Source organism: Elgaria multicarinata, chromosome 4 (assembly GCF_023053635.1).
Source record: "Elgaria multicarinata webbii isolate HBS135686 ecotype San Diego chromosome 4, rElgMul1.1.pri, whole genome shotgun sequence".
Taxonomy (NCBI): domain Eukaryota; kingdom Metazoa; phylum Chordata; class Lepidosauria; order Squamata; family Anguidae; genus Elgaria; species Elgaria multicarinata.
This window is the reverse complement of record NC_086174.1, coordinates 50,413,627-50,439,562: the sequence shown is the minus strand read 5'-3', so window position 1 is coordinate 50,439,562 and position 25,936 is coordinate 50,413,627. Positions and strand designations below refer to the sequence as shown.

The window sequence follows — 25,936 nt, the reverse complement described above, 5'->3', positions numbered from 1 at the left end:
TATTGATAAATCATGAAAAGAGGTGGTGTCTTAGGCTCTCCATCTCCAAGCAGAGGATGAGGGATATACTTAATGGTGCTATATATTAGAGATTTCTGAAATTTGGTGTAACATGAACAATCCCCATTTATTTCCTGGAGAGGAACCTGGGCATTGTCCCTGACTTCACCTCCAAAGTTGGAGTATTTCTAAAATGTAGATATCCAGAGCACAGCCTTATCCAGTTTTCTTGGATGAGTTTCAGTTGGTACAGCTTGAGGACATTGACAAGGTGCTTGGACAGGTTTGCTAAACCCCTTCCATATTTATTTTATTTATTGCATGTATTGCATATTGGATCCTTGCCCCTCTTGGCTAATAAAAAACAGCAGGGAGGGAACATCCAGCTAAACCAGGGAAGTGATTAATATCTCTTTGCGAAAGGCAGTGGTCCAGGGCCACCTGAAAGAGGTGATAGTGAGACCACTCCTGAAGAAATCTTCCCTGGTCCTAGAAAATCTTAATAACTATCGGAAGAGACCAATTATCTGGATCCATTTGAGTTGAGTTTCAGGCCTGGCTTTAGCAACGAAACAGCCTTGGTATGATGACCTATGACAGGAGAAAGAGAAGGGGAGTGTTGATTCTTTTTGACCTCTCGGTGGCTTTCAATACCATTGACCATAGTATCTTTCTGGGATGACAGTCTGATTTGGGAGTGGGAAGTACTGCACTGCAGTGGTTTCGCTCCCACTTGGTGACTGTGTCAATGGACTGGATTGAGGGCTAATAAACTGAAACTCAATCCAGACAAGGCTTGAGATGCTGTTAGTGTGTAGTTCTTCTGACCAGATTGGGGTGTGTGTGCTCCACTTGTTCTGGATTAGGGTTGCACTCTCACTAAAATAGTTTCGTAGCTTGTGGGTTCTCCTAGAGCCGTTTTTGTCACTTGAGACTTAAGTGGCCTCAGTGGCACAGACTGCCTTCTACCAACTTCAATTGATGGCCCAGCTATGCCCCTATCTGGACAGGGATAACCTGGCTTCATTTTCCTATGCTCTGGTAACTTCCAAGTTAGTTTACTGCTGGTTTTAACCTATAAAGCCTTGCATGACTTGGGACTGCAATTCCTGACCAAACATCTCTGCTGACAAAAAACTACCAGTATGCTATGCTAAACATTTAAGGTCCTCCTGGTGCCTATTCCAAGGGAGGCTCGGAAGATGGCAATACAGGAGAGGGCCTTCTCAGTGGTGGCCCACCCAATTATGGAATAGTCTCCCCAGTGAAGTCCAGTTGGCGACAACATTGCTATTTTGGGGGGCACCAGGTCAAGACTTTGCTCTTTTCCCAGGCATTTGGCAGCATGTGATGAGTTTTAATTGATCCTGGATCTGTTTTTATGTTTGGCTAATTGCTTAAAGATGTTTTAAAATGTATGTTGTCTTTGTGTATACTATCTGTTAAGTGTTTTTATGCTTTGTATATCATTTTTAATGTTTTAATGTTTTGTAAACTGCCTAGAGAGCTTCAGCTATGGGGCAGTATAGAAATTATTATTATTATTATTATTAGTAGTAGTAGTAGTATTAATAATAATAGGGATATGGAACGATACAGATAAAGGTGTTTTCCAGTGCCTCTTTGTGAGATTTCGGTGCAATTTCTAAAAAAATATATGAGGAATGATTGAAATAAAAGAATAATGTGATTAAAATGTGAGATGACTAGAATCTTTTAAAGCATAAGTTGCCAACTTTTATCATATGGGTTACACAAGTAGGTCATGCAGAAACATTTGTGGACGAAAGACAAAATCTCATTAAGACACTGGCAGCTGCATGTGAACTGAATTGCACAGAGTGATGCTAACTCATATTGACTTGGTTTTCACGATCAAAATAAGCCTGTGGCTTAGTTAAATCATGGCGTGCGCAGGGCATCGCTTCCTTAATCCCTGCACAGGCCGGATTTGTTAAGTCATCCGAACCCAAGTGGCATGGCTTGTTGGAAATGGAAACAACCCTCAAATTATCCATGGCCTGTTGTAGAGTTATTGGAGGGTTGTTCCCTACTCCAAGTCATGGCACCCAGGTTCGGATGACACACCAAGCTGTGCCTGGGCAGTGATTATGGAAATTGTGTTCTGAATGCACCACAATTGAAATAAGCCATGATGGCTTATTTTGATTGAAGAACCCAGGCCTACAGACTTACGGTGAATTTGCAAAAAGAAAAGTTTTCACTGTTTTCACACAAAGTTTTCACACAAAAGAATCTTCTGTTATAGTATAAAAAAAACACCAAAATAATGTATTACTCTGAGTGGCTGCAATCCAAAGAGCTTCTTTAAATTTATGAAAAAGACATGTACAACAATATGTTTGTTTCTTCCCTGGCAGTAATATTTTGTGGACTATTTAGAGATGTAAAATTTCTGAAAATTTTAAAGCCATGGAAAAAAACCGGTTTTCCCATTTTTTCAGGAAAACAAATGGAATTTTTCAGAAAAATTGAAATAATGCAATATTAGCACTTTTTACAGATTGAAAATCACTTTGTTACCTTAGGAACATAAAATGTAATTATGTCCAAGTTGGTTTGGCATAAAATTATTACATTTGGTATATTAAAAGTACAGTGTATTCAAACAATTATTACAAATTGAATTTCCTTTTTTGTTTTATTTTTGTAACAAATGGAGCTACAAGCACCTGAACTGTAAGAAACCTCTTTGGTTTTGCTAGTTTATGAGGAGCAGGCAAAAAATAATTTAAAACAACAACAACAAAGGGAACCATCAACATTAGTAACGAAGAAAATTATTTATGTCTCCGCTAGTCCTGCACAGTGTCAAGCAGACATAAAGCACCCATTCCCATAAACAACTGAGAAAAAGGGGGGATGAAGATTCAATGAGTATGCATGAAATTTAATCACTCATTTTCTGAGCTACAGCTATCACTATCAGTTTCAGTCTCTGCTTCAGTGGCAGTGCTCCCTAGAGGCAGAAGTGCATCTTGTTCTTGCATTTGAGGGTTATAGTCTCAATTTGCAACCTAGGACTTGCTTGTCCTTGGTGCACAGAAATTGTGATAATCTGATACTGTACATAGTTTTTAGAAATCATTTAGAGAAGTAAACATTTGAACACCTTGTCTTAAACATTTTATTCATCATGCTAAAATAAAATATCCCATAATCCATTTTTTTCTTTTTTTGCAATTTTTCGGAAAACAACAAAGGCTTTGGGAAAAAATGGGGGGGGGGGAGTCCGTCCGTTCCCCCCATGAATTTTTCTGGTTTTTTTTTTTTTCCAACCCTTCACGTCTCTAGGACTATTACAGGATTTTCTGAAGCTCTCCTGAGTTTTGGGGATGGCTTGACAGGGATCATAGGGGATACTTCTGAAAGGAGGAAAAATAAAAGGAGAGCACCATGCATAGTGCTTGTATTGGGGCTAGTGAGAGCTCTTTCCTGCCCCACCAGTAGAATAAGACCCATATTGATTCTGATAATGGCTTGGGTAATTGGAATTAGATTCATTACTTGTGGTTACTTTGTGGTAACACAGGGTGGTTATTTTTTTCTTCAAAACTAATGAGGTGTGATGAATAATTGTTTTAACATAGTTCTCTTTTTACTTTTTACAGCTAAGCCAGGTGGACGGGTGAAATGTCAATACGTTTCTGCTGTGGACAAAGTCATCTTTGTGGATGATTATGCAGTTGGATGTAGGAAAGATCTGAATGGCATCTTGCTGTTAGACACAGCTCTGCAAACACCTGTTTCTAAGCAAGATGATGTGGTTCAGCTTGAATTGCCAGTGACAGAGGTAAGCAATTGGAGCTGTTACTGCAGCTTTTTCCCTGGGTTTCTTATGTTCTTGAACGTTTACCTAATGAGTAACATGTAACGAACATCTGTAATAGAACAGTACTACAAGCAAGTGTTTTAGAATTAATTGTAGCATTGCTACTGCTCCTACAGGGAAGATACTGTAGTTACTCCTTATCCTGTTCATGCCCTGGAAACTTCTCTACTGTATTACTATAATGCATTATACATGGGGCTGTGCATGAAGCAGTTTTGAAACTTCAGATGGTCCAGGATATGGCAGTGATGCTGGTTAGCTTCCAGGAAAGTATAACACAAATATTCCAATGGTTACGAGTTTGTTTCCAGGCTGATTTCAAGATCCTAGTTCTTTCTTTTTAAAGCCTTATGGCTTACATGTGGAATATCTGTGGGAATGTCTGCTCCCATATTTACCTACCTGATTACTGCATTCCAGTAATTAAACTCTGGGTGCTACCTGTTTCAGGGACATATTATTTATGTTTAAATAAAAATGCTTTTTTTTTTAAATAATAAAAAATCCATTTTTATCCACCTTTTTAATCCTTGTTCTAAAATCAACCAGATGTCAGACCAAGTGGGGAGGGGGAACCAAACCCAAAGGCGGCTTATATTCCATTAATTAGTTTGCTCTTTGGAAAGTTCTTTAATTAACCATTACTAGCTATTCCTAGACTTCGTTAAAATCATGTTAATCTTTTTTTGAGTGTGCTTCGGGTAAGGCGAATATGTGTGTAAATAAGTATTTGCCTACTTTGCTTGAACTCAGCAAGGATTGCTTCAACATGGCAAATAGGGAACAATTTTGTAAGTTACACATGAATTGGTTCTTGGTTCTTGGTTTTCAGACTCTTGATGTGCAACAAATAACTTGCACTGTGATGCATAGTAGTGGGGAGCTATGTAAGAATTAACAGAAATAGGTCACCATACTTCTGACTGCACTTTAAAAGCATAGGTTTACACAAACTTGATAACCAAGTTATCATAGGCTTGATTCTAGTTATTTAATAATAATTTAGGTTTACTCTCCTGCTGCAGGTGTTAAGATTGTGTATTGCCTGTTGTACAAGCTTACAAAACATTGTCACACTGTATTATCCCTTCGTGTGGCTATCTATCTTAATTGTTTCTTATCCACAAACCTTGCTCTTGGGGTGCTTCCCCTCCCCCAGATAAATTTTCTAAAGCATCAAAAATCCCAAACACTGCTGTTCCCCATACCTTTCCAATCATGGAAGCTATTCCCAAAGTCTCCATGGCCACCAAACTGGTTGCAATCTTAATGTGTCCCCAAGCAGCTGCTGAAAGTTATGGATAAATTGTTGGGAGAAAGATGACAGAGACAATCTCAGATAACAGTAGGACTGACGGCCTGCAAGTCTTTGTTGTGAGAGTCCCGGATTTCTTTTTCTCCTGCACTGTCATTTCAGTACAGAATCAAAATATTCTTGTGCCTCTCACTAGGCACAAAAAGCCAGCCTAAATTAAAATATTTTCTTTTAATTTAAGACTTTGTCTAGTTCTACATAGGGCAGGCTTTCAGAAGTAGGGTGTTTATAGTTTGGGAGAAGGCACCCAAAAGTCTCTTTGCATCTGTGTCATTGCTTTTTGAAAGGCACGTTTATATGTATGACACTTCGTTACTACAAAATAATGTGTCTTGAGCCTAGCAAGTAATAGGGGAGTAAATAGTTTTGACTTGGCTGAACTTTTGAACCATTGAAAGTTTAGCCTGAATTTGGGGTAGGGTGTCAGAAGTAAACCCTGACTTTCATCTTCCTTCTTTTGGTGATCATAAATGTTTGTACAAACTCATTAAAGCTCCCTTATAGGTCTGATCACCTGGCAGCTAACATTCCCTTCCACTTGGAATATAAAATTTTGGGAGCGGGGAGGTAAGCCTATGGGAGCTGTGAGGGAATTTTGATAAGCCTATTCTGAGAATTTCTCCGCTATCTTAGAAAATAGCTGGAATATCCTCCTATTTCAGTCCAACCCTATGTAAGATTAGAATAGGCCCAATTCGGGTCGTTTTAGACCTGAAAGAGCCCTGAACTTTCACCATATCCCAAGCAACATGCAGAACAACTTTTTTTAAAAAAATGAGTGGGGCTTTTGGTGGTTAAGATTAAGCTTGGCAGGGTGAAAGGTTGTAGCTCAATCATGCATGCATTGCATGTAGACGGTTTAGTCCCTGGTATTTACAGCTAGAGCTGGGAAATGCTCATATCTGAAACCCAGGAGAGTTGCTGCCAGTTAGAGTAAAATGCTGAGCTTGATATGAGACCATTAGTTTAAGGCAGCTTCCTATGTTTTAATATTTTAAGCTACTTTTAACTGATTAATTCCATCAAAGCATTTGGCATGGACTTAGCTACAAATTCAGATAAATAAAAATGCCAAGCTTTTCCTCTTTCCCTCGTTTTTTCCAAGTAATTAAACGGTGCCTGATATTTTTATTTATGTATTTTATTAGATTTTTAATCCATACAATAACCAATAGAGGATTGCAGGCAGTTAAAAAGCTAAAATGCCATAGAACTGTTAAAAATAAAAAATACAATATACATTTTTAAAAGAATAAGATACAATATAATGCGAAAATAAATAGCACAGGAATTGATAAAACAACTATAAAAATGTACATCTAAGTCTCTAAAATGCTTGCGAGAAAAGAAAGGTCTTTGCCTGGCACCAAAAAGATAGCATTATAGGCATGGGGTGAACCTCTTTGGGGAGTTTTCCATAAGTGGGGGGCCAGCAGCATGTTCCCCCACACACACACTATAGTTGCTATTTAGTAACCAATATTCTTCCTCTGCAAGTGAATAATTATTGCTGATATCAAAGGCCAGGTAAGCCTTTGAAAGTGCTGGTAAATTGTTTTCTCCTCTGGAGGGTGCCCTTTGTGTCTCTAGCTGAATTTCCTTCCTGATTGGAAGTTGCTGATGAATAACTGGAGGGCTAATTCTACCTTTGGGATTTCAGGTCACTGGCAGTTTACTGGTAGTTAGAAATTGTTCATGCTTACGCTGCTGGTAGACTTCCTTTTGGATGATCTATCTTTTAATTATGTGGCTAGATTATCATGCCGTAATGACCTTCAGTGTTTTGCCATTGGCAGATATACAGTTGGTTATTAGCAGCAAACAACTCCTTATTGAACAGATTTTAGCTATTCAGCAAGCCAGGGAGAAAAGCCATATATGATCAGATTATACCAATAATTCTTCCAGTGGATACCATCAGACTATTTTGATGGATAACACTCTAAGTGGCTTGTGCCTCAGAGCTATTTTGATATATTATTTGTAGGGTATGGAATGTCACTTCATCTTTCCTACATTGGATTTATTCCTAGAACCAAGTTCCATAAAGCTCTGCGGAGTCCTTATATTTTTTTAAAAAATAGCAAATAGGAAAAAATGAATGTATTGTTTTAATTTGTTGATCTGTAAGACTTGAGTGCTTGTTGCTAGAAATGTAGGAAATAAAATAAATGAATAGTACTGAACTACAACTGATGCTCTAACTTATTTTACACATTTTAGGCTCAACAACTGTTATCTGCTTGCATAGAGAAGGTGGATGTGTCAAGCACAGAGGGATATGATTTGTTCCTCGCACAACTGAAAGATGGCTTAAAAAATACCTCACATGAAACAGCAGCAAACCACAAAGTTGCGAAGGTAAAAAATCGCCTCAGATCTTTTTATGCTAGGAGAATAGTTTCTTGGTTATTTCTGTTCTATATCAGAAGTGTTTTACGGGTTTTTGTTGGCAACTACAATGAATCTACAATTCAGATTTTGAAATTGAATGACTTAGGGATATAACTAGGGGTGTACAGATTGGATAAAATCCATTCCCAGACAGAATTGTCAGGCGCCTTTCATTCCTCAGTCCGCCCATCAACAGAATTGGATTTTCTTTTAGTTTCCAAGTTTGCACAATTGTGAATTTTTACAAATGCACAATTTCCCCCAAAATGTACAACCCCCCCCCCAATGCATATTTTCTCACTTTAGCCTTTGGGGGAATGTGCATTTTTGTCCAGTTTCTTGTTTTTGGATATTTTTCTCTAATAAAATTTGCTCAAACTCCCTGAAGGTTAAAAAACACACAACCCAGTCCCTATGTCTATGGAATCTGTCCGGCAGGAGAAAAGCCGAATCTGCTATTTGGATTCATTAAAATCTGAACTCATTTGGTTCCATTGAGAATTTGTCCAACTTCTATAGATGTTAGGAATGGACAATGTGCTGAATATTGATGTGTTTGGGGAAATTAATGAACATTAGCGTGGAGGGGCTCCCGTGTGATTTGGCTATGCCACTGGCCCCGCAGCCTGCCTGCCTGCCTGGCTCTGGCCTCCAACTACTGCATATTGAGTGAAGGTCTGAAGGGGAAGCTGGCTATCCCCCACAGGATTGGGATTCTTACTTTCTGACAAAGCATAAAGTCAAGTTTTCTCTATTCTGTAGCAAGAGTTTTCCTTGAAGCTACTGGTTTTGCATTCTTGAAATGCAAAACAAAAATAGCCTTTAACAGCAAGGTGTAAAAGGCCTATACTTGATGGCTGCTGAATAAACACAAACAACTGGGCAACTGCTGTCTTCTATCTTGGTGTGTGCTTCCTCTGTTTTTGGGGAGCAACTTCTTTCAAGGGTCACCACACACTATTAGGTTAGTGAGTGAAATTTGCCCAGTTCCTGTCCTGTTCTTTGAGTTTTGCCAGATTCCAGAGCAAGAGAGTATAGCCCTAAAGAAAGGCAGTGGCTTGAATTGAGAAAACTACAAGCAGAGTTCTACTTATGCAACAGGGATTTCATGCCTCCCTTACTGCCACAGACCTTTGCACCTGCTAAAAAGCTGCTCTTGAAAGTTGGGGAATCTTCCAGAATGGCATGTATGGGGAGGTGAGATTCAGGAAATCAAGGATACTCTCACTCCCAACATAATTAAAAGTAGGATCCATGTCAACTTTAACTTGTAATTTAATCTAGTTCCTGGTTTGTCCCATGGTGTCTAAAGCTTCCAGGGAACTGATTAGACACTGTCTGTGATGGTTCCCTCCTCCTAATAATAGTGGAATTGTTGCTGTTAGGTATTCTCTACTGGCAAGTTTTTAGGATTCTCATATACAACTGATGCATTTGTACAATATGGCATAATTAATGCTTAAAAGAACAAAATGTCCTGCACACATGCTATATAAGAATGAAAATGTGTCAAGTTTTTGCTAAAAGATATAATAGAATAGCATAGATAAACTGCTTTAAAAACAGCTGGTATTTTGTAACCCTTTTATCTTGATATTGTGTCTATGACCTAAGTGATGCATTCTTTTTGTGCTTGAGGATGGATTCTTGTGTATTACTAGTACTTTTTATTTTTAATATTACGTGATTTTTTCCCTTCATAGTGGGCAACAGTTACTTTCCATCTCCCTCATCATGTATTGAAGTCTGTCGCCAGTGCCATTGTAAATGAACTCAAGAAGATAAATCAAAATATTGCTGCCTTACCTGTAGCTTCATCTGTAATGGATAGATTATCTTACCTCTTGCCCAGTGCGCGGCCGGAACTTGGTGTGGGGCCTGGCCGATCAGTGGATAGGTATGGAAAAAGATAATTAACCTTTAAAAATGTTATTTTGCAAACTTTCATTTGTACATGTGTTTTTTAGACATTCCTAATATGAACAACATTTAGAATGAGTCTGAACTGAAGAAATAGTGTAAGGTTACTGGTGCGAAGGATTGACTATATCAGTGCCATTTATAGCCTTAACTTCTCTAGGAAGACTTGGGCGTGGGGGGATGCCTAATTCTTCAAGGGAAGGAATGGATTGGTTGGTGATAGGACAATTTTCAGAAAAGTAAAGTTACCGTACAGATGTTTATAAATGGGGTCAGACCCTTTATGGCAGTCTTACAAAATTTGTAACCTACTAATCCAAATACAGAAATCAGTCATTTATTGTCTGCCAGATGACGGACAGTTCCACTGTGTTTGCAGTTCCAAGCGGAGAGAACAGATTTATTGACATCCTCACCCCTTCATGGGACTGTCATACATGATTAGTGAACTGCATTTGGCATGGTAGGTCACAAGTTGTGCAGACTTGTTTTATGGAATTACTGGTGGAAAAATTAGTCAGAGTGCTGCTGAGCTGAGGTCTTTGAAGATGCAACATACAGATTGCTATAGGGATTTTCCTTGTGCTCCTGAAAGGCTGTCAGGTGTGGTTTTTTCAACTTGAATTGTTCTTTGCAAGATAGTTTCTAGTCTTCACATCAAACTGATATGTGACAAACCAGGGATAATAGCCATTTTGAGAGAGACCTCTTTGAGACAGGCATTTGTGTGAAGAAGTTGTATGTTTTGTGACTGTGTTACATATGTAAATAGTAGGAAGCTCAACAGATCAGGAACTAGGAATGTAGTTGATCATGTAAGTAAGTTCTGGCTGTGTGAGCAAGGTGCATATTAAGGATGATTGTATTTCTTGTGTGGGAGGGCAAATGCACATTTGCAAAAAATTAGGGAGCCTCTGAATTCTTCTAAAGTTGCACATTCCTTTCTCTTCTTTGAAGGTCTTTAATGTATAGTGAGGCTAACAGAAGGGAAACATTCACCTCATGGCCTCATGTAGGTTATAGGTGGGCACAGCCAGATCCCATGGCTCAAGCTGGGTTCTACCATCAGGTAAAATTATCATTATCTTTTATAAAGTGATTCTTAGCAATATATTTATGTTAACACATTCTTGATGTGGACTGTTCGAAAATGGTGTTTGTGGAAAATAAACAATTTTCTGACTTTTTCTTGAGCCTCTCCATAAAAATGTGATTCTGTCTTACCTGCCATAGTTTATAGGGATGCAAACATTTGTGTGTTGCCTAGATGCTGAGCATGCTCAGGCCCTCTGAGTTGGAAACCGGGCTCATTTATTTATTTATTTATTTATTTATTTAAAACATTTGTATCCTGCCCTCTATCATTAGGATCTCAGGGTGGTGTACAGATAAGCATGTGAAATAAGACCCTTATAGATTTAGGTCTATAAGAGGCATTTTTGTTTAGTTTTGTTCTCTTTAAGCAGCAGACCCACATGTAAAACTGCTTTTGATCTTTTATTTCCAAAAAAAAGTGGTTTGTCATGCTGCGTCCTTGATCACATAGGGCAAGTTTGCCCATTCTTTGAATCCCGGTCAGTGTGTTACAGAACAATCATACATGTAGTTTTGGAAGGAAGTCCAGTTTTCTTCAGCACTAGACAGTAAGTCCAGTTTTCAGCACTGCATAGCGCTCTCTCTGGGCGTTCCTAGACGAGGCCTTAGCACGCCTTGAGAGCCGTTTTTCCTGCTGTGCTTCCACATGACGCACAGGGGAATCCGGCTCCAGGCCACACTGAAGCCTCTTCTAATGCGCCATAAGCGAAGTCGCTTATGGCACGCCTTTTCCCCAGCCCCGGCCTGAGGCGGGGGCTGGGGAACGTCTAGCTACTTCCGTGGCTTTTTGCGGCTATTCGCTTACTCGCGAGTAGCCGCAAAAAGCGCTACTGAGCGCTGTGCCTGTCGGCCGGGGGAGATCCCGGTAGGGAGAAGGGGAGACGACACAGGACAGACACACACACACGCAGGGAGAAAGGGAGACGACACAGGACAGACACACACACACGCAGGGAGAAGGGGAGACGACACAGGACAGACACACACACACGCAGGGAGAAAGGGAGACGACACAGGACAGACACACACACACACGCAGGGAGAAGGGGAGACGCCACAGGCCAGACACACACACACGCAGGGAGAAGGGGAAACGACACAGGACAGACACACACACACGCAGGGAGAAGGGGAGACGACACAGGACAGACACACACACACGCAGGGAGAAGGGGAGACGACACAGGCCAGACACACACACACGCAGGGAGAAGGGGAGACGACACAGGACAGACACACACACACACAGGGAGAAGGGGAGACGACACAGGACAGACACACACACACACAGGGAGAAGGGGAGACGACACAGGACAGACACACACACACGCAGGGAGAAGGGGAGACGACACAGGACAGACACACACACACGCAGGGAGAAGGGGAGACGACACAGGACAGACACACACACACGCAGGGAGAAGGGGAGACGACACAGGACAGACACACACACACGCAGGGAGAAGGGGAGACGACACAGGACAGACACACACACACGCAGGGAGAAGGGGAGACGACACAGGACAGACACACACACACGCAGGGAGAAGGGGAGACGACACAGGACAGACACACACACACGCAGGGAGAAGGGGAGACGACACAGGACAGACACACACACACGCAGGGAGAAGGGGAGACGACACAGGAGCGGATGGGGGGGGTTAACTAAAAAAAAAACCTTACCTTCTCCGCAGTCTTCGGGCCGCACGTGGCCCCTTTAAACTTTAAAAAAAATGGCGGATGCTGCAGGGATCCGACGTCCCTGCGCGTCCTGCGTCTGGAAGCCCGGGCGGCACACGCTAACATCAGCGCGCTGCCGCCCCCGCCTCCCTGCAGGCTTATCCCGGCAGGTCTAGCAAAGCCCTCTGTGTGTGTGTGTGTGTGTGTGTGTGTATGCCATCCCATTCCATGTCTCTTTCCCCCACCCCACATGAAATTAGGCTGAGGGCTGCAGGTTCCCTACCTCAGGTATACAAGACTGCAGCCTTACTGTACTAAACTGCCCAAGTAACTAGTTACAAATGTTGACAGGATCTTACAACTTAGTTCCCCCCCTTCTTTTTCTCCCTCCCATGCTCAGCCTGCCTCATCAGGAGATGACAGAGCCATGTGTTTTACGTGTAGCGTGTGTTTGGTGTGCTGGGAGCCAACAGATGAACCTTGGTGAGAATATTTGAGACTTACCTATATTACTTTCAGTTCTAAATACAATGTTTTAGATAAGAAGCTATGTTTGATCTACGTATAATTCTAATTAAGAACTTTAGGACACACTGTCGTGGTTTTAAGGCAGGTAACAATACTTGAAGCAGAAAAAAAGCTCAAAAATTTCCTACTAATCTAAAGCTAATATCTGTCTATCAAAAGGTGGACCCAATAAGGCCACTTCTAGACATCCTGGAGATGTTTCTAGCTTCAGGCAATAGTGTGTTGATAGGATTAGACTGCTGCTATCCATTCATCAATGAAAATCGGAAAATGAGTGTGTTTTGTTTTCTAATAAACAATTTTAAACCTGAGTTAAATAATTTAAATGTTAATATTTCTTAAGTGAATTCTGATGCCTAAAATTATATACGCATGCACGCGTTATTCAAATGAAAAAGTCATTTTTCAAAAACATTCATTCTTTAGTAATTCCTGTAGTGCAAGTTATAATTTTTTTAAAAAAATATTCTTCAGACACTGATTCCATTTTTTGGGTTGGATCCAGGAAGATCCAGAATCTGTTATCTAGCAGAGGCTCCTGCTGGAGGGAGGAAACAGGAGGTGATTTTCACTGATTCCTCCTGCAATCCTCTGTGCCACCTCCTGCAGTGCACTACGTGTCCCCCAGCGCTCCAGAACATACTTTTGGGAGTTACAGGGGATCTGGGTAGAAAGAGGAATAGGCAAAAATTACCCACCCACCCCATGCACTTCCTCTGGCAGGATTGTCTGTAAGTGGAGCTCATTCAGGCGAACTCTGGATCCAGCCCTTTATTTTTTAAAAACATTTGAGGGGCAATACGTTTTTGTTGTATATGCTAATGAGCCAAGCACCCTAGCTTGTCTGCAATAAATAGCTAATGAGAGGAACCAACGCTGTTGCATTTTAACACTTATCTTTCTAATCTGTTAAGGTCTGAACATGAACGACATTCCCCAAACTGCCCATTTGTGAAAGGCGAACACACACAGAATGTGCCCCTCTCGGTCACTCTGGCAACAAGTCCAGCACAGTTTCCATGTACAGATGGCACAGACAGAATAGTCTGCTTTGGGTCTGGAAGCTGCCCTCACTTTTTAGCTGCTGCAACAAAACGAGGAAAGATCTGTATATGGGATGTTTCAAAACTTATGAAGGTATTTTGTCCATTAAGCATTGCAGTGCTAATTTTAATAAATGTGGGTTTCTGTCTAAATTCTTTTTTTCCCTTCTTCTTTTTTGTAAATTTGTTTAGGTGCACTTAAAGTTTGAGATCAATGCTTATGATCCAGTAATTGTACAGCAGCTTGTATTGTCTGGTGACCAGAGCTCAGGGGTTGACTCAAGGAGGCCAACAATAGCATGGATAGAAGATTCGTCTAGCTGTTCAGATATACCAAAATTAGAAGGAGACAGGTATGCTAATAAAGTATTCTCAGCACTGGGTATGCAGAAAGGAAATGCTTAGTGATACATATTTTTTTTAATATTGCTATACTTATTTGGTTGAGGGTGACCATTGGTTGTAGAATAGTGAGATGTTAGCTACGAATATGATTTTGAGTCCTTTCTAGGCATGGGGGAGCTTTTGTTTTTAACTGGAGTGTAATTTTGTGAAGGACAAAAAAAAGGTGCAGTGCAGAAAGAGAGAAAGAGGTTTCTATAGTGATCCATGTTTGATCCCATATGCATTAGCCCCTATATAGTTGGGGAACATCTCTAAAAAGAGAGAAAGAAGCACGCTACATTCTTTTCTCCACCCCCACCCCTGATGTGTCTTACGGCATTTCTCTGTTTTTTCACTCGCCATATTGTGTTCAGGTTTCATTACCTTTCCCATAATTGTTTATCCTTCATCTCCCCAACCCCACCTGCTCAATTTCAACATGTTCTTTGGATCTCCCAAAGAGCCCTGTACTCCCTCTATAGCTAAATCCTTCCTTGAAGATTGTCTTGTCTCAGCCTCTTTCTCCATTTCCAAAATCAGTGACATACTAACTCTCAAATCATACTACTTCTCAAACTGTCTCATTATTTTCAATGGGAAAAAAATAGCATCTTGTTCAAATGTTGAAAATATTTTTCCCATCACTAGAAAGTTTTGCTTTGTAGAGGTTTGTTGCAGGTTAATGTGAATTTTCTTTAAAAGAAACAAACAAAAATGCAAATTTTGCCATCCATTTTTAGAGATATCAGCTGTTAAACTACAAACTGTTCATGCAAGTGTAGCTCATGAATGTCAGTAAAATGATTTAAAAAGAGGATAGATAGTACACATTTTACTTCTTTATATGCGAAGAATAAATATGAGGTCTATTTCTTGGAAGCTTGTAAAAGGTAATTGTCGAGCAAGTTCTTGTTATAAAGTTTGAGGATATTAGCTTTAGATGTTTAGAGATTGTTTAGTTCTTTTTTTTTTAAGTTCTTTATGAATTTACATTAAGTCCTAAGCCAGTGTGTGACAGAAAGAGGGTCAGGAGAAAAGTGAGCATCCATGGCGCTCATTCATACCTTTATAATGTGTGGATTATAAAGCCTTGGCTAAATGTGGCCCGTGTGGCTCAATTGAGAGAATCCTCCCAACTACTTTTTTAAAAAATATTTATAGTATTTAGATACTGCTCCCCATTCAAAATTTCGGAGCGGTATACAAGATAAAAATGGATAAAAACAGAATACAAACACATTAAAATAGATATTTAATGATGGATGTGTACCCTGTGGGTATTTCTGATCCTCCAAACTATTGTTTAGACCAGAAGTTAGCAACCTATGGTTCACATGCGGCCTGCAGAACCTCAGGCAGGCTCTGCCCAAACCTTGCCTGTGTGTGTGCGCACGTTGGGGATGATTTTAGGAACATTACAACCCTTGTTGTTTTTCTCTTAAGATCATCACCCTGCACTTTCTCTTTCAACAATGTAGGGTAGTGATCTAGAGAGTGTGAGAGTTAAGTGTAGGGTGGCTCTGGCCCTGCACACCACCAGGATGTGTGCCTTGGCAAATTCCCTCTGAGAGAATGTGGCCCTCTACAGGAGAATGGGCTGCCTTCTCCTGGCATAGAGGGTTATCTGAATTGAGCCAGGAAATGGATTCAAAATATGAGGGAATCCCAGATCTAAGTATATCTAACTACTGGACTGCACTGGCTCATCAGTGGCTTGCTAAACACTTCAACTTTTTGTGGTTTGCTTGCTGACAACCTATCTTAAGATCTCAAACGTTTAAAAAGTTTAGTGCTAAGTGCGTTATTGATTTATATTATATTGCTCCCTTGGCTTCATCATCTCTGTAATATTTGTCTTGCCTCTAGTGATGATTTACTGGAGGATTCAGACAGTGAAGAGCATTCCAGATCAGAATCAGTGACGGGTAGGCACATAGTATTTTTTAGTGTATAATGTAGGATATAAGATCCCTGACAATGATTGAAAGATATGTAAGGCAATGAATACCTGGAATTACATGTGCTGCTTTTAGTCTTAAAATGTTTTGAGTACATATAACAAGTTCTGTTCTATGAAAAAATTGCTGGGGAAAAAAGGATGAGAGGGGAATTGGGGGCTCAGATAATGACCAGGTTTGCACAACATGATGGCCCACCATGGGTTAATTTATTCACCGGGGATATCACATTGTGCCTGGTGCTTGTGAGTACCCAGTTTGTAAGTTCTTGTGTTGTGTGAACCCAGGTGACAGGGATTGTTTAAGTGTTGGACAACCCTCAAATAACCCATGGCTTGTTTTCAGCTTATTTGAGAGTTGTTTAACCTTCAAACAGCTCCTGCTGCCTGTGTTCACACGAAATGACAACCTACAGCAAGCCATGCAAAAATGGTGGCTGCGGGCACCTGGTATGACACAACAGTTGCTGCGAGTAAATTAACCCATGTGAGCTGTTGTGCCTTGTGAACTAGCCTGAAATGTGTCTTGATACCAATTTATCCCTGTCCCACCACAATCCTTTCAGCAGAGAAATGGCGATCCCCAAAGTTGCCTTAAAGATACTTCTCTCATTGTTCTCTGGTTGAGGTGGTTATATGGTGTTCTCTGAGGACAATGTAAATTTGTAACCCTCAGGCCTAATTTTGGGGTTAGGAGATGGGGTCATTCTGATCCCTGATGTTTTTCTGTAAGAGTGGCCATCATGGCAGGACAGGAGATACTGGGAGTTGTAGGACTTTTTATTCTAGCTAAACAACCATCTGTCAGGTAGGCTTTAGGGTGGATTCCTGCATTGAGCAGGGGGTTGGACTCGATGGCCTTATAGGTCCCTTCCAACTCTACTAGTCTATGATTCTGTGCATGGGATTGTGCCCAAAGCGGCTACTTTTGTTGCCTACCTCTGTACGTCTTAGATGGGGTTCTGAGGGCCAGTAGATAGCTTCCCTTTCATTATCTCCTCTCCGCACCCCCTGCCCAGAGATCTTTGTACGTTGCCCTTGCCTGAAGCAACAGCACTAATAGATGTTGCTGCTTGGGAATTCACAGCCCTAAAGCAACTGAGTCAAGTATATCCTTGCACTAGTGTTGCAGATGGTCTGTTTGAACCTATGCTCTGCACAGGATTTGGGGAGGGGATGAGAAGTATATGTACCTAATAGAAAGAAACCTATTTTTCATATTTTAATTCATATTGTGCTGTATATCTATCAGTTTCCTCACTCAATACATTTTAAGGCATATTCCAAGATGTATTAAGCATAGACATAAAAGATATATAAATGTGACCAACACATGCTTGTCAGGCAGGTAGGATTGGCTGTGACTCCTTGTTGAGTGTACACTTCATAGCAAACCTGCATTTTCTGTTATGTAATGTGTGAAACAGTTACAATATTTGGTCTTAATTCATTACGATGCTACATTAGCCTTTATTATAGGATTCTCAGTCTTTCAAACCTTGGTGAGATTTGTTTTTCTAATACAATTTGCTTTATCCTAAAGGACATACATCACAAAAGGAAACCATGGAAGTGAGCCTTGATATAACAGCCCTCAGCATTCTTCAGCAGCCGGAGAAACTTCAGTGGGAAATAGTTGCAAATGTACTTGAAGATACAGTGAAAGATTTAGAAGAACTTGGGGCAAATCCTTGCCTAACTAACTGTAAGAGTGAAAAGATGAAGGAAAAGCATCTGGAACACCACAACATTCCCTTTCCTTGTTTATTAGCTGGAGGTTTATTAACACACAAATCGCCTGCTACCTCTCCTGTTAGTAGTAATTCTCAGAGGTCACTGGATGATTTAAGCAGGACTCAAGGTGGCAGTGTATCAGACCAGGGATCAACTGACAATGAATCCTGTACTAATTCAGAACTAAATTCTCCTCTGGTAAGGAGAACTTCACCTATATTGCTGCTTTACAGCATTAAGGAATCTGATGAAAAAGCAGGAAAAATCTTTTCACAAATGAACAATATCATGAGTAAAAGTTTACATGATGATGGTTTTACAGTTCCACAGATCATAGAGATGGAGCTAGATAGTCAGGAGCAACTGCTGTTGCAGGATCCTCCTGTGACCTACATTCAGCAGTTTGCAGATGCAACCGCGAGCCTAACGTCTCCTGACTCTGACAAGTGGAACTCTATGGTTCCCAAGCCTGGGACTTTGGTTCAGTGCCTACGGCTGCCAAAGTTTGCAGAGGAGGAGAACTTCTGTGTAGATTCAATCACTCCTTGTGCAGATGGAGTTCATTTATTAATAGGACTGCGGGCATGCCCTGTTGAATCCCTGAGTGCAATAAATCAAGTAGAGGCCTTGAATAATTTAAATAAATTAAACTCGGCACTATGTAACAGAAGGAAGGGGGAAATAGAATCCAACCTTACTGTAGTGAATGGTGCAAATATCAGTATGATCCAGCACGAGTCACCAGCAGACGTGCAGACGCCTTTAATAATTCAACCAGAGCAGCGGAGTGCTAGTGGCGGCTACCTAGTACTTTACAAAATGAACTATGCCACTAGAATTGTGACTCTAGAAGAGGAACCCATAAAAATCCAGCATATCAAAGACCCCCAGGATACCATTACCTCATTGATTTTGCTCCCACCGGACATATTGGATAATCGAGAAGATGACTGTGAGGAGCCTACAGAGGAAATACAAATAACTTCTAAGAATGGCGGCGATAGAGAGAAACGATCAGAAATCTCTACTCTTGGGCATCTGGTAATAACCACTCAGGGAGGATATGTAAAAATACTAGACCTTTCAAACTTTGAAATTCTGGCCAAAGTGGAGCCACCTAAAAAGGAGGGAACTGAGGAACCAGATAAATTTGTCTCTGTAATATACTGCTCTGGCACAGATAGACTCTGTGCATGCACCAAAGGTAAGAGCTTTATTCCATTCTGCAATCAAATTTGAAAACCCAAAATGCAGCGCATACTGTTCTTGTAATATATTCCTTATTCCTAATCTAAAATACATCTATTAATCGTGTTTTTAAAAGACTGTGGCTCAGTTCTGACATTTATTTATTTATTTATTTAATTACATTTATATACCGCCCCACAGCCGAAGCTCTCTGGGCGGTTTACAACAAACTGGTTTCCACTAACCAAAGTGGGGTATAAACTATACTTTGAATTTTCAAATGTACTGGCAAACCATGGTTTACAGCTGTTTGCCTGCTTTCATTTTCCAGCAGATAGTCTGGAGCCCAAAAGTGGAGCAAGTGCTACAACTATGGTTTGTCCATTCAGACATCATGCCACACATTAGTTAGCTGTGACGCAATGCCCAGTCCTAATTAAAAGTGCCTCATTAGGTTATTTACTAAGGTTTTGATACTCCTGCATTGCACAATGCTTCTGAAGCCTCTCTAAATTTAAAAGTGAGTTTTGGTGCCCAATGTTGTGCATCTTCTCAGGATAGAGGGGAAGGGACAGATAAAGCTACCTGTCCGTATCTCTCTTTTGTTACGCTGCTCATTTTCATGTTTGGGGGTTCTCTCTTTAGAAAGGATGGGATTAGTTATTACTTAGATGAGTAATTAAGAGTTCCTAATAAGGTCATTCGGAATGAAATGTCTTGCTTTCTAAATAGGTATAATGTATAGCGATCTATCAGCAAAAATTGGATAGGGCGTTGGTAATTACTAGGATTTTTAAAAACAGGTTATTCCTGGTATTCGCTAGGAGTGACTAAACATAATATTAATATATTAAGGAAAAGAACTGTTCTTAGACAATATTTTGTATTTGGTTGCTTATACCCAAATCAAAATATGCATGTAGCTCATATGTGTGTGTACTTACCTTGCATAATATTTTAAAAAGGAAAGTGGTGTTCTCCCTACTTGTCAACCTTTAGATACAGACAGAGCAGAAGAAATGTGAGTGGGAGGGAAAATATGAGGAAAGATTTTGCAAAATGAACTGGGAAGAACAGAGACCAGAAATGATTTCTGCTAGGTTTGCAAATAGGATTTTGAAGGAAATATCAGAGATAAAGCTACGTTGTCTAGTTCTTTGAATTTAATCTGATTTTCTAATATATTTTCAAAATAAGAAATGTATATAAACAAGAATATTAAATCAATCCACATATATTTTTCTGTGGACAACCCTGAGTTTAATCTTTGAATCTGCTGTTATATGCATTCACAATTTGAATATGTTACTAAAACCCAACAGAGCAATCTATGAAAATGTGGTATGCATTGATAGAACTGTATTAAAATAGGTAATTGCTCAGTGCAATCCTGTGCATGTTCACTAAGCAGTAAGTTCTTACTCCCAGTTAAATGTGCATAGGATTGTAGACTTAATACATTTTTCTATGAGAGAAGAGTTAGTGTTTACTAGGGCAGTAGAAACCATCCTGGTGAACTATACCAATATGGCCTTTCATGTCCGTTTTCTTTGTATCTCGGAAAGGTCGATGGCTAGAGTTAAGAAGCCCTTGCTAGTTTTGTAGTGTTTTCCTGGTTCGCTATACATTCTCTATACTTGCCAAGTGTCCAGGTTTTTTTGGTAAGCTACAGAGCTGACTGGGATGCAGATGATGCCTGTTGATTTGTTCCCCATTTTGACTGAATTTCTGACCCATAATAGAGTAGATTAGTGAGATTTACCAAATGTATCTTCTGCTTCCCTTAAGTCAGTCCTGTGGCATACCACAAAAATCAGTCCAGTTGAAAAGTAAGCAAACATTTTAAATTAACGCCTCCATAATTCCCCTGCCCCCTGGAAAGTTCTTAAACTTTTGCTCAGTCTGTTCTTAATTGCTTTATTATTGATGCTGCAATAATATATTGAATGTGTATAGAGATTGTAACGCTGTTGTGTGTCTGCTTATATATCTGAGAGATGGAAACCTTTGAAATGTCCATAGCATAATCCATCTAGATATTTAATATAGCACTATAGTGAATCAAGAATTCAAGTGCAATGATAAAAAAAAAGTTATTAGTTTTTATTTATTTTAAGCATTTTTTGTCCCACTATTCAGCCAAAAAGGCTCCTCTCTGGCTTACATAAAACCAGTAAACAAGGTAGTTCCCAAGCACTACTCCTGTGCAATTTTTAATTCATGTCAATTAGACTTACTTTGGAATAATGGCCAGTATTTTACAGCCAAGCTGAAGGAGGTGATCCCTTAGGTAACCTGACCCCAAGCCATTTAGAGTGTTAAAAGATAAATACTAGCTCGGTGTCACTGGCATATTATTATTATTATTATTATTTATTTATATAGCACCATCAATGTACATGGTGCTGTACAGATAACACAGTAAATAGCAAGACCCTGCCGCATAGGCTTACAATCTAATAAGTTGTAGTAAACAATAAAGAGGGAAGGAGAATGCAAACAGGCACAGGGAAGTGTAAACAGGCACAGGGTAGGGCAAAACCAACAGTGTAAAGTCAGAACAAACTCAATATTTGAAGGCTATAGGGAAAAGAAAAGTTTTGAGCTGAGTCTTAAAAGCAGTAGTACATACTTTTTGATAACATTTTCCAACAGTTTATGGATAACATTTCCCAGCAGTTTTGTCTAGATCTTAAACAGCATGGGAGAAAGAATAGAATCCTAAAATGTGACCACCAAGGAGTCGAACTGTACCCTGCCTGCACTACCTTCTGGAATTGTTCATCCAAATAGGTGTAGAACTGCTGCAGTACCTTCAACCCTCAGCCCAGACAACCTATTCAGATTACTGTGTGGTCCATGAGAATCAACAGGATCACACTCCCCTGTCTCTTGGCAAAGGTCATCCCACAGGATCATTAGGCAGTTTCTGTTCCAAAAGTAGTCCTGACATCAGATTTGAAATAGATCTAGAAAATCAGTTTCATTGAAGTAACCACCTTGAGCAGCTTACCCAAGGTTTTGAGGTTAAGATATTTATGTTTAACTTGGAATGTTCTGAACTTGAATCCCCAACCATTTTTAGGTGGAGAACTTCACTTTCTCCAGATTGGAGGGGCTTGTGATGATGTTGATGAAGCTGATATACTTGTAGATGCATCTCTTTCAAAAGTCGCAGAGCAGTTAGCAGAAGGCACAAAGCCTTTATCTAACCCTTCCAGTCCAGGCATTACAGGTAACTGTCTAATAATGGGCAAATGTTTGTATTTTGAAGATGCCTTCATAGTATATTTTTCAGATGATATACCATTAAACTAAATAAACCCCCGTTGTTTCATGCACACAAATGTTTAAACTTTTTTAAATTTCACTTTATTTATATGCTGCCTTTCTATTACAAATAGCACTAAAGCTACATTTGTGTATTTTCTTTTGTAGAATGGTGCTTTCAAAAGGGATTTTTTTAGAACTGTTGTTCTAAAATTAGTGATATTTTAATAAGATGGTTTCTTTCCAGATGCAGATTGCTATTACGTTTTATTTCCAAATAAATTTTAGATTACTTTCTGTAATGTAAAATGCATAACAAGCTGTAATTGGATGATATCAGTATCTTTATGTATTAGTTGGTCCTTCGACATAGCTATACTATGTGTTAAAATGCTGAACATGTCACAGATCTTTGTAGTTTATCTGTTGAGTCTCCCTTTCTTTTCCAATTAAAAAACAGGAGTTGATCTTTTAGTGGACCAGCCATTTTCCCTTGAAACTTTGACATCATTAGTGGAGCTTACTCGCTTTGAAACTTTGACACCACGATTTTCTGCCACGGTTCCTCCATGCTGGGTTGAGGTACAACAAGAACAGCAGCAAAGGCGGCACCCACAACACTTGCACCAGCAGCATCATGGGGATGCAGCTCAGCATACTCGGACTTGGAAATTGCAAACAGATAGGTGAATAATTGATGATAGAACTTCATATCTGCATCAAAAGATTCCCTCATTTATTTGAAGATTTAATCTACCTTATATTGTGATTCAAAGGTGGTATTCAGTAAGGAAATGCTCTTAATGGTGAGACGGGATTCCAGTCACCACTACATGTATAGAGTGAACAAACTGAGTGACGTGGTCAAGCTGTTTCACACACTTGATTGTAAAGCTAAAATACTGAGTTCCCTCACAAGATTAAGGAAAAGGAAAGGTTTAGTTAATCTCTTTAAAGTGGAGCTTATTTTAGTATTTGTAAGCAGAAATCATATGTTACAAGTGTAGAACCAACCCTTTTCTTGCCATTGTAGGGCAGAGATAGGTACAAAAGAGAATGCAGCTTCTTATTTCTTAAGAGTGCACATTTAATTACTGATTGTTTCCCCCTTCTTTCTTTGTAGCAACAGCTGGGATGAACATGTCTTTGAACTGGTTTTACCAAAAGCCTGTATGGTTGGACATGTAGACTTCAAATTTGTTTTGAATTCAAACATCACAAACATTCCACAGATTCAACTGACTTTATTGAAAAATAAGGCTCCAGGCTTAGGAAAAGTCAATGGTAAGCTGAGAGTGGTTGAATATCTTAATAACTTAAATTCCTAATGTTTACATATTTAAAAATAAGACTGCTAAAATGTAAATATGAGGTGAATAAATTGAATGGATTGAAACTGTCAAAGCAACAGCTTAAACTGATTTTTTTATTTTTCTGTTGAAAAAATCAGTCATTGAATTTCAAATTAGGTTAGGTTGTCTATCATGAAAGAATTTTGCTGCTGGGCATGCAGTGAAAGAAATGTTGACTTGATTCAGTTGATATTCTTTTTGAAAAAATCATCGAGCACCTGTTGGCACCACAGTGGCAAGAGGGTATAATATTTCCAATTGTATGAAATCATTATTTTGCCTTGTCTTGAGAGTGGGGAAGGTGTAGTTATAATGTTTGTTGCTTGGAATATTAGTTTGTATTCTGTTATCCAATCCAGTTCCATGCACACTTTTTTTAAAAAAAACCCTTTAAATTAGATCTTCACAGCCTGTACCTTATTTTTTCCTTATTGTAAAACTAAAAAGACTTCAGTTGAATTTAGGAGTCAATGCAAATCATAGAATCATAGAATAGCAGAGTTGGAAGGGGCCTACAAGGCCATCGAGTCCAACCCCCTGCTCAATGCAGGAATCCACCCTAAAGCATCCCTGACAGATGGTTGTCCAGCTGCCTCTTGAATGCCTCTAGTGTGGGAGAGCCCACAACCTCACCAGGCAACTGATTCCATTGTCGTACTGCTCTAACAGTCAGGAAGTTTTTCCTGATGTCCAGCTGGAATCTGGCTTCCTTTAACTTGAGCCCGTTATTCCGTGTCCTGCACTCTGGGAGGATCGAGAAGAGATCCTGGCCCTCCTCTGTGTGACAACCTTTTAAGTATTTGAAGAGTGCTATCATGTCTCCAGTGGCATAGCAGTTAGCACTTGCCAGGTTTAACCTGTCGCAAATAATTGCTGCCAGAGTCCAGACACCTTGTCTGTCAACGTAATGACCATGGGGAGCAGGAATATTTCTCTTGTGCATGTAAACAGTACATCAAGTGGGTCTTAGGCATCACTTAGTGGTCAAGGCAAAATTGCTTGCTCCAGTTAGAGTTTTAACTGTCCTTCTCGCCTTTGTACCTTAATTTTGCAATTTTGCCTCACTGAAGTGGTCGTGTATCTGCCTCTCTGCATTCTTCTGACTCAGGCTTGTTTTTTCTATTTTCTTCCTAACTTATGTCCATTTGTGTATTATCATCTGTTCTCCTCTCCCCCTTCCCAATTCCTTTTTCAAGGTGGGGGAAAGGGGAAAAAAGTCTCTTGCCTCCTCAGCTCCCACCCTGGTGTTAGTGCAGCTTCTCTGTCCTCATTGGCAATCAGTGCGGTGTAGTGGTTAGAGCATTGAACTTTGAGCGGGAAGACCTGGGTTCAAATCCCAGTTCGCTGGTTTTAGGCCAGAAAAATATCTGCCTTGGTTTTTGTGTCACTCCTTCCCTTTTTGGCCAGGTTTTTTCCCCTTGTGCCTTTGGCTCTGCTGCTTGCTATGGGGAAAGCAAAAGAAAAGTCTGTGGAGGAAGAAGATGATGAGAAGGAGGGCGAGTCTGGCTTTAGACAGGAGCACAGCTTTTGCTTTGTCTTCTCCCAGGCAGCTGGAACCTTAGGGCAAATGAAGAACTTTCCGGTGAGGAAAGAGCAGACATGGCTGGGAATTCGAGGAGTCTGTTTCCAGCGCAGTCTTCCCCTGAGGAGTTCCAGGGGTCCACAGGCTGCCCAGTGGAAATTGGGGCATCATCCTCCAGCTCCACTGCTTTTCCCCGCCAAAACCCTGTCAATCCCTAACAACTATGCAGCCACCTGCAGGGTTCAGCTTCTCTGGAAATTCCACCTTTTCTGCTCCAGCCCTTGAAGAAGGCTTTATTAATTGACCTTGCTAAGAATGCCTCGGTTCATTCTAAACCCTTTCTATACCTACTCCATCTATGCAGCCCTCTGGCTGTCACTCCACAAAATAGCAGCCTGTGCAGATTCCTTCAGCTCCAGCTCAGGACAGGTTTCATCCCTCTCCAGATCCTCATGATCTGCCTAGAAAACGTTAATCTAACCCAGATCTGGACTCTCATAACCCAGAGGAGTATGATGTGGACTTAATTGTCCTAGATGTAGAGGAGTGGAGTGGAGTGGAGTGGTGAGTCTGACCTTGAGGAACCTGATTCCTACCACCTCTTTCAGGACAATCCCATTATCTTCACCTGTTATGTTAATCTATTGCAGCCAATTTCTATCTGGAAATGGAATGGAAATATTTCACCAAAGCAGGCC

The 25,936-nt window shown here is 40.2% G+C and overlaps 1 protein-coding gene across 4 annotated transcripts in view; it reads left to right on the top strand.

Annotated features, from left to right (window-relative positions):
- The window catches only part of BIRC6 (baculoviral IAP repeat containing 6), a 169,003-nt gene that overhangs the window by 5,595 nt on the left and 137,472 nt on the right, over positions 1–25,936 (top strand). For all 4 annotated transcript variants that reach the window (XM_063124258.1, XM_063124259.1, XM_063124260.1 and 1 more), the window contains exons 2-13: positions 3,633–3,814; positions 7,392–7,529; positions 9,266–9,459; positions 10,440–10,551; positions 12,661–12,743; positions 13,703–13,925; positions 14,024–14,184; positions 16,082–16,140; positions 17,716–19,110; positions 22,180–22,329; positions 22,825–23,050; positions 23,488–23,648. In XM_063124258.1, the coding sequence (XP_062980328.1) occupies positions 3,633–3,814; positions 7,392–7,529; positions 9,266–9,459; positions 10,440–10,551; positions 12,661–12,743; positions 13,703–13,925; positions 14,024–14,184; positions 16,082–16,140; positions 17,716–19,110; positions 22,180–22,329; positions 22,825–23,050; positions 23,488–23,648 (3,084 nt within the window). The remainder of the gene's footprint in view (positions 1–3,632; positions 3,815–7,391; positions 7,530–9,265; positions 9,460–10,439; positions 10,552–12,660; positions 12,744–13,702; positions 13,926–14,023; positions 14,185–16,081; positions 16,141–17,715; positions 19,111–22,179; positions 22,330–22,824; positions 23,051–23,487; positions 23,649–25,936) is intronic.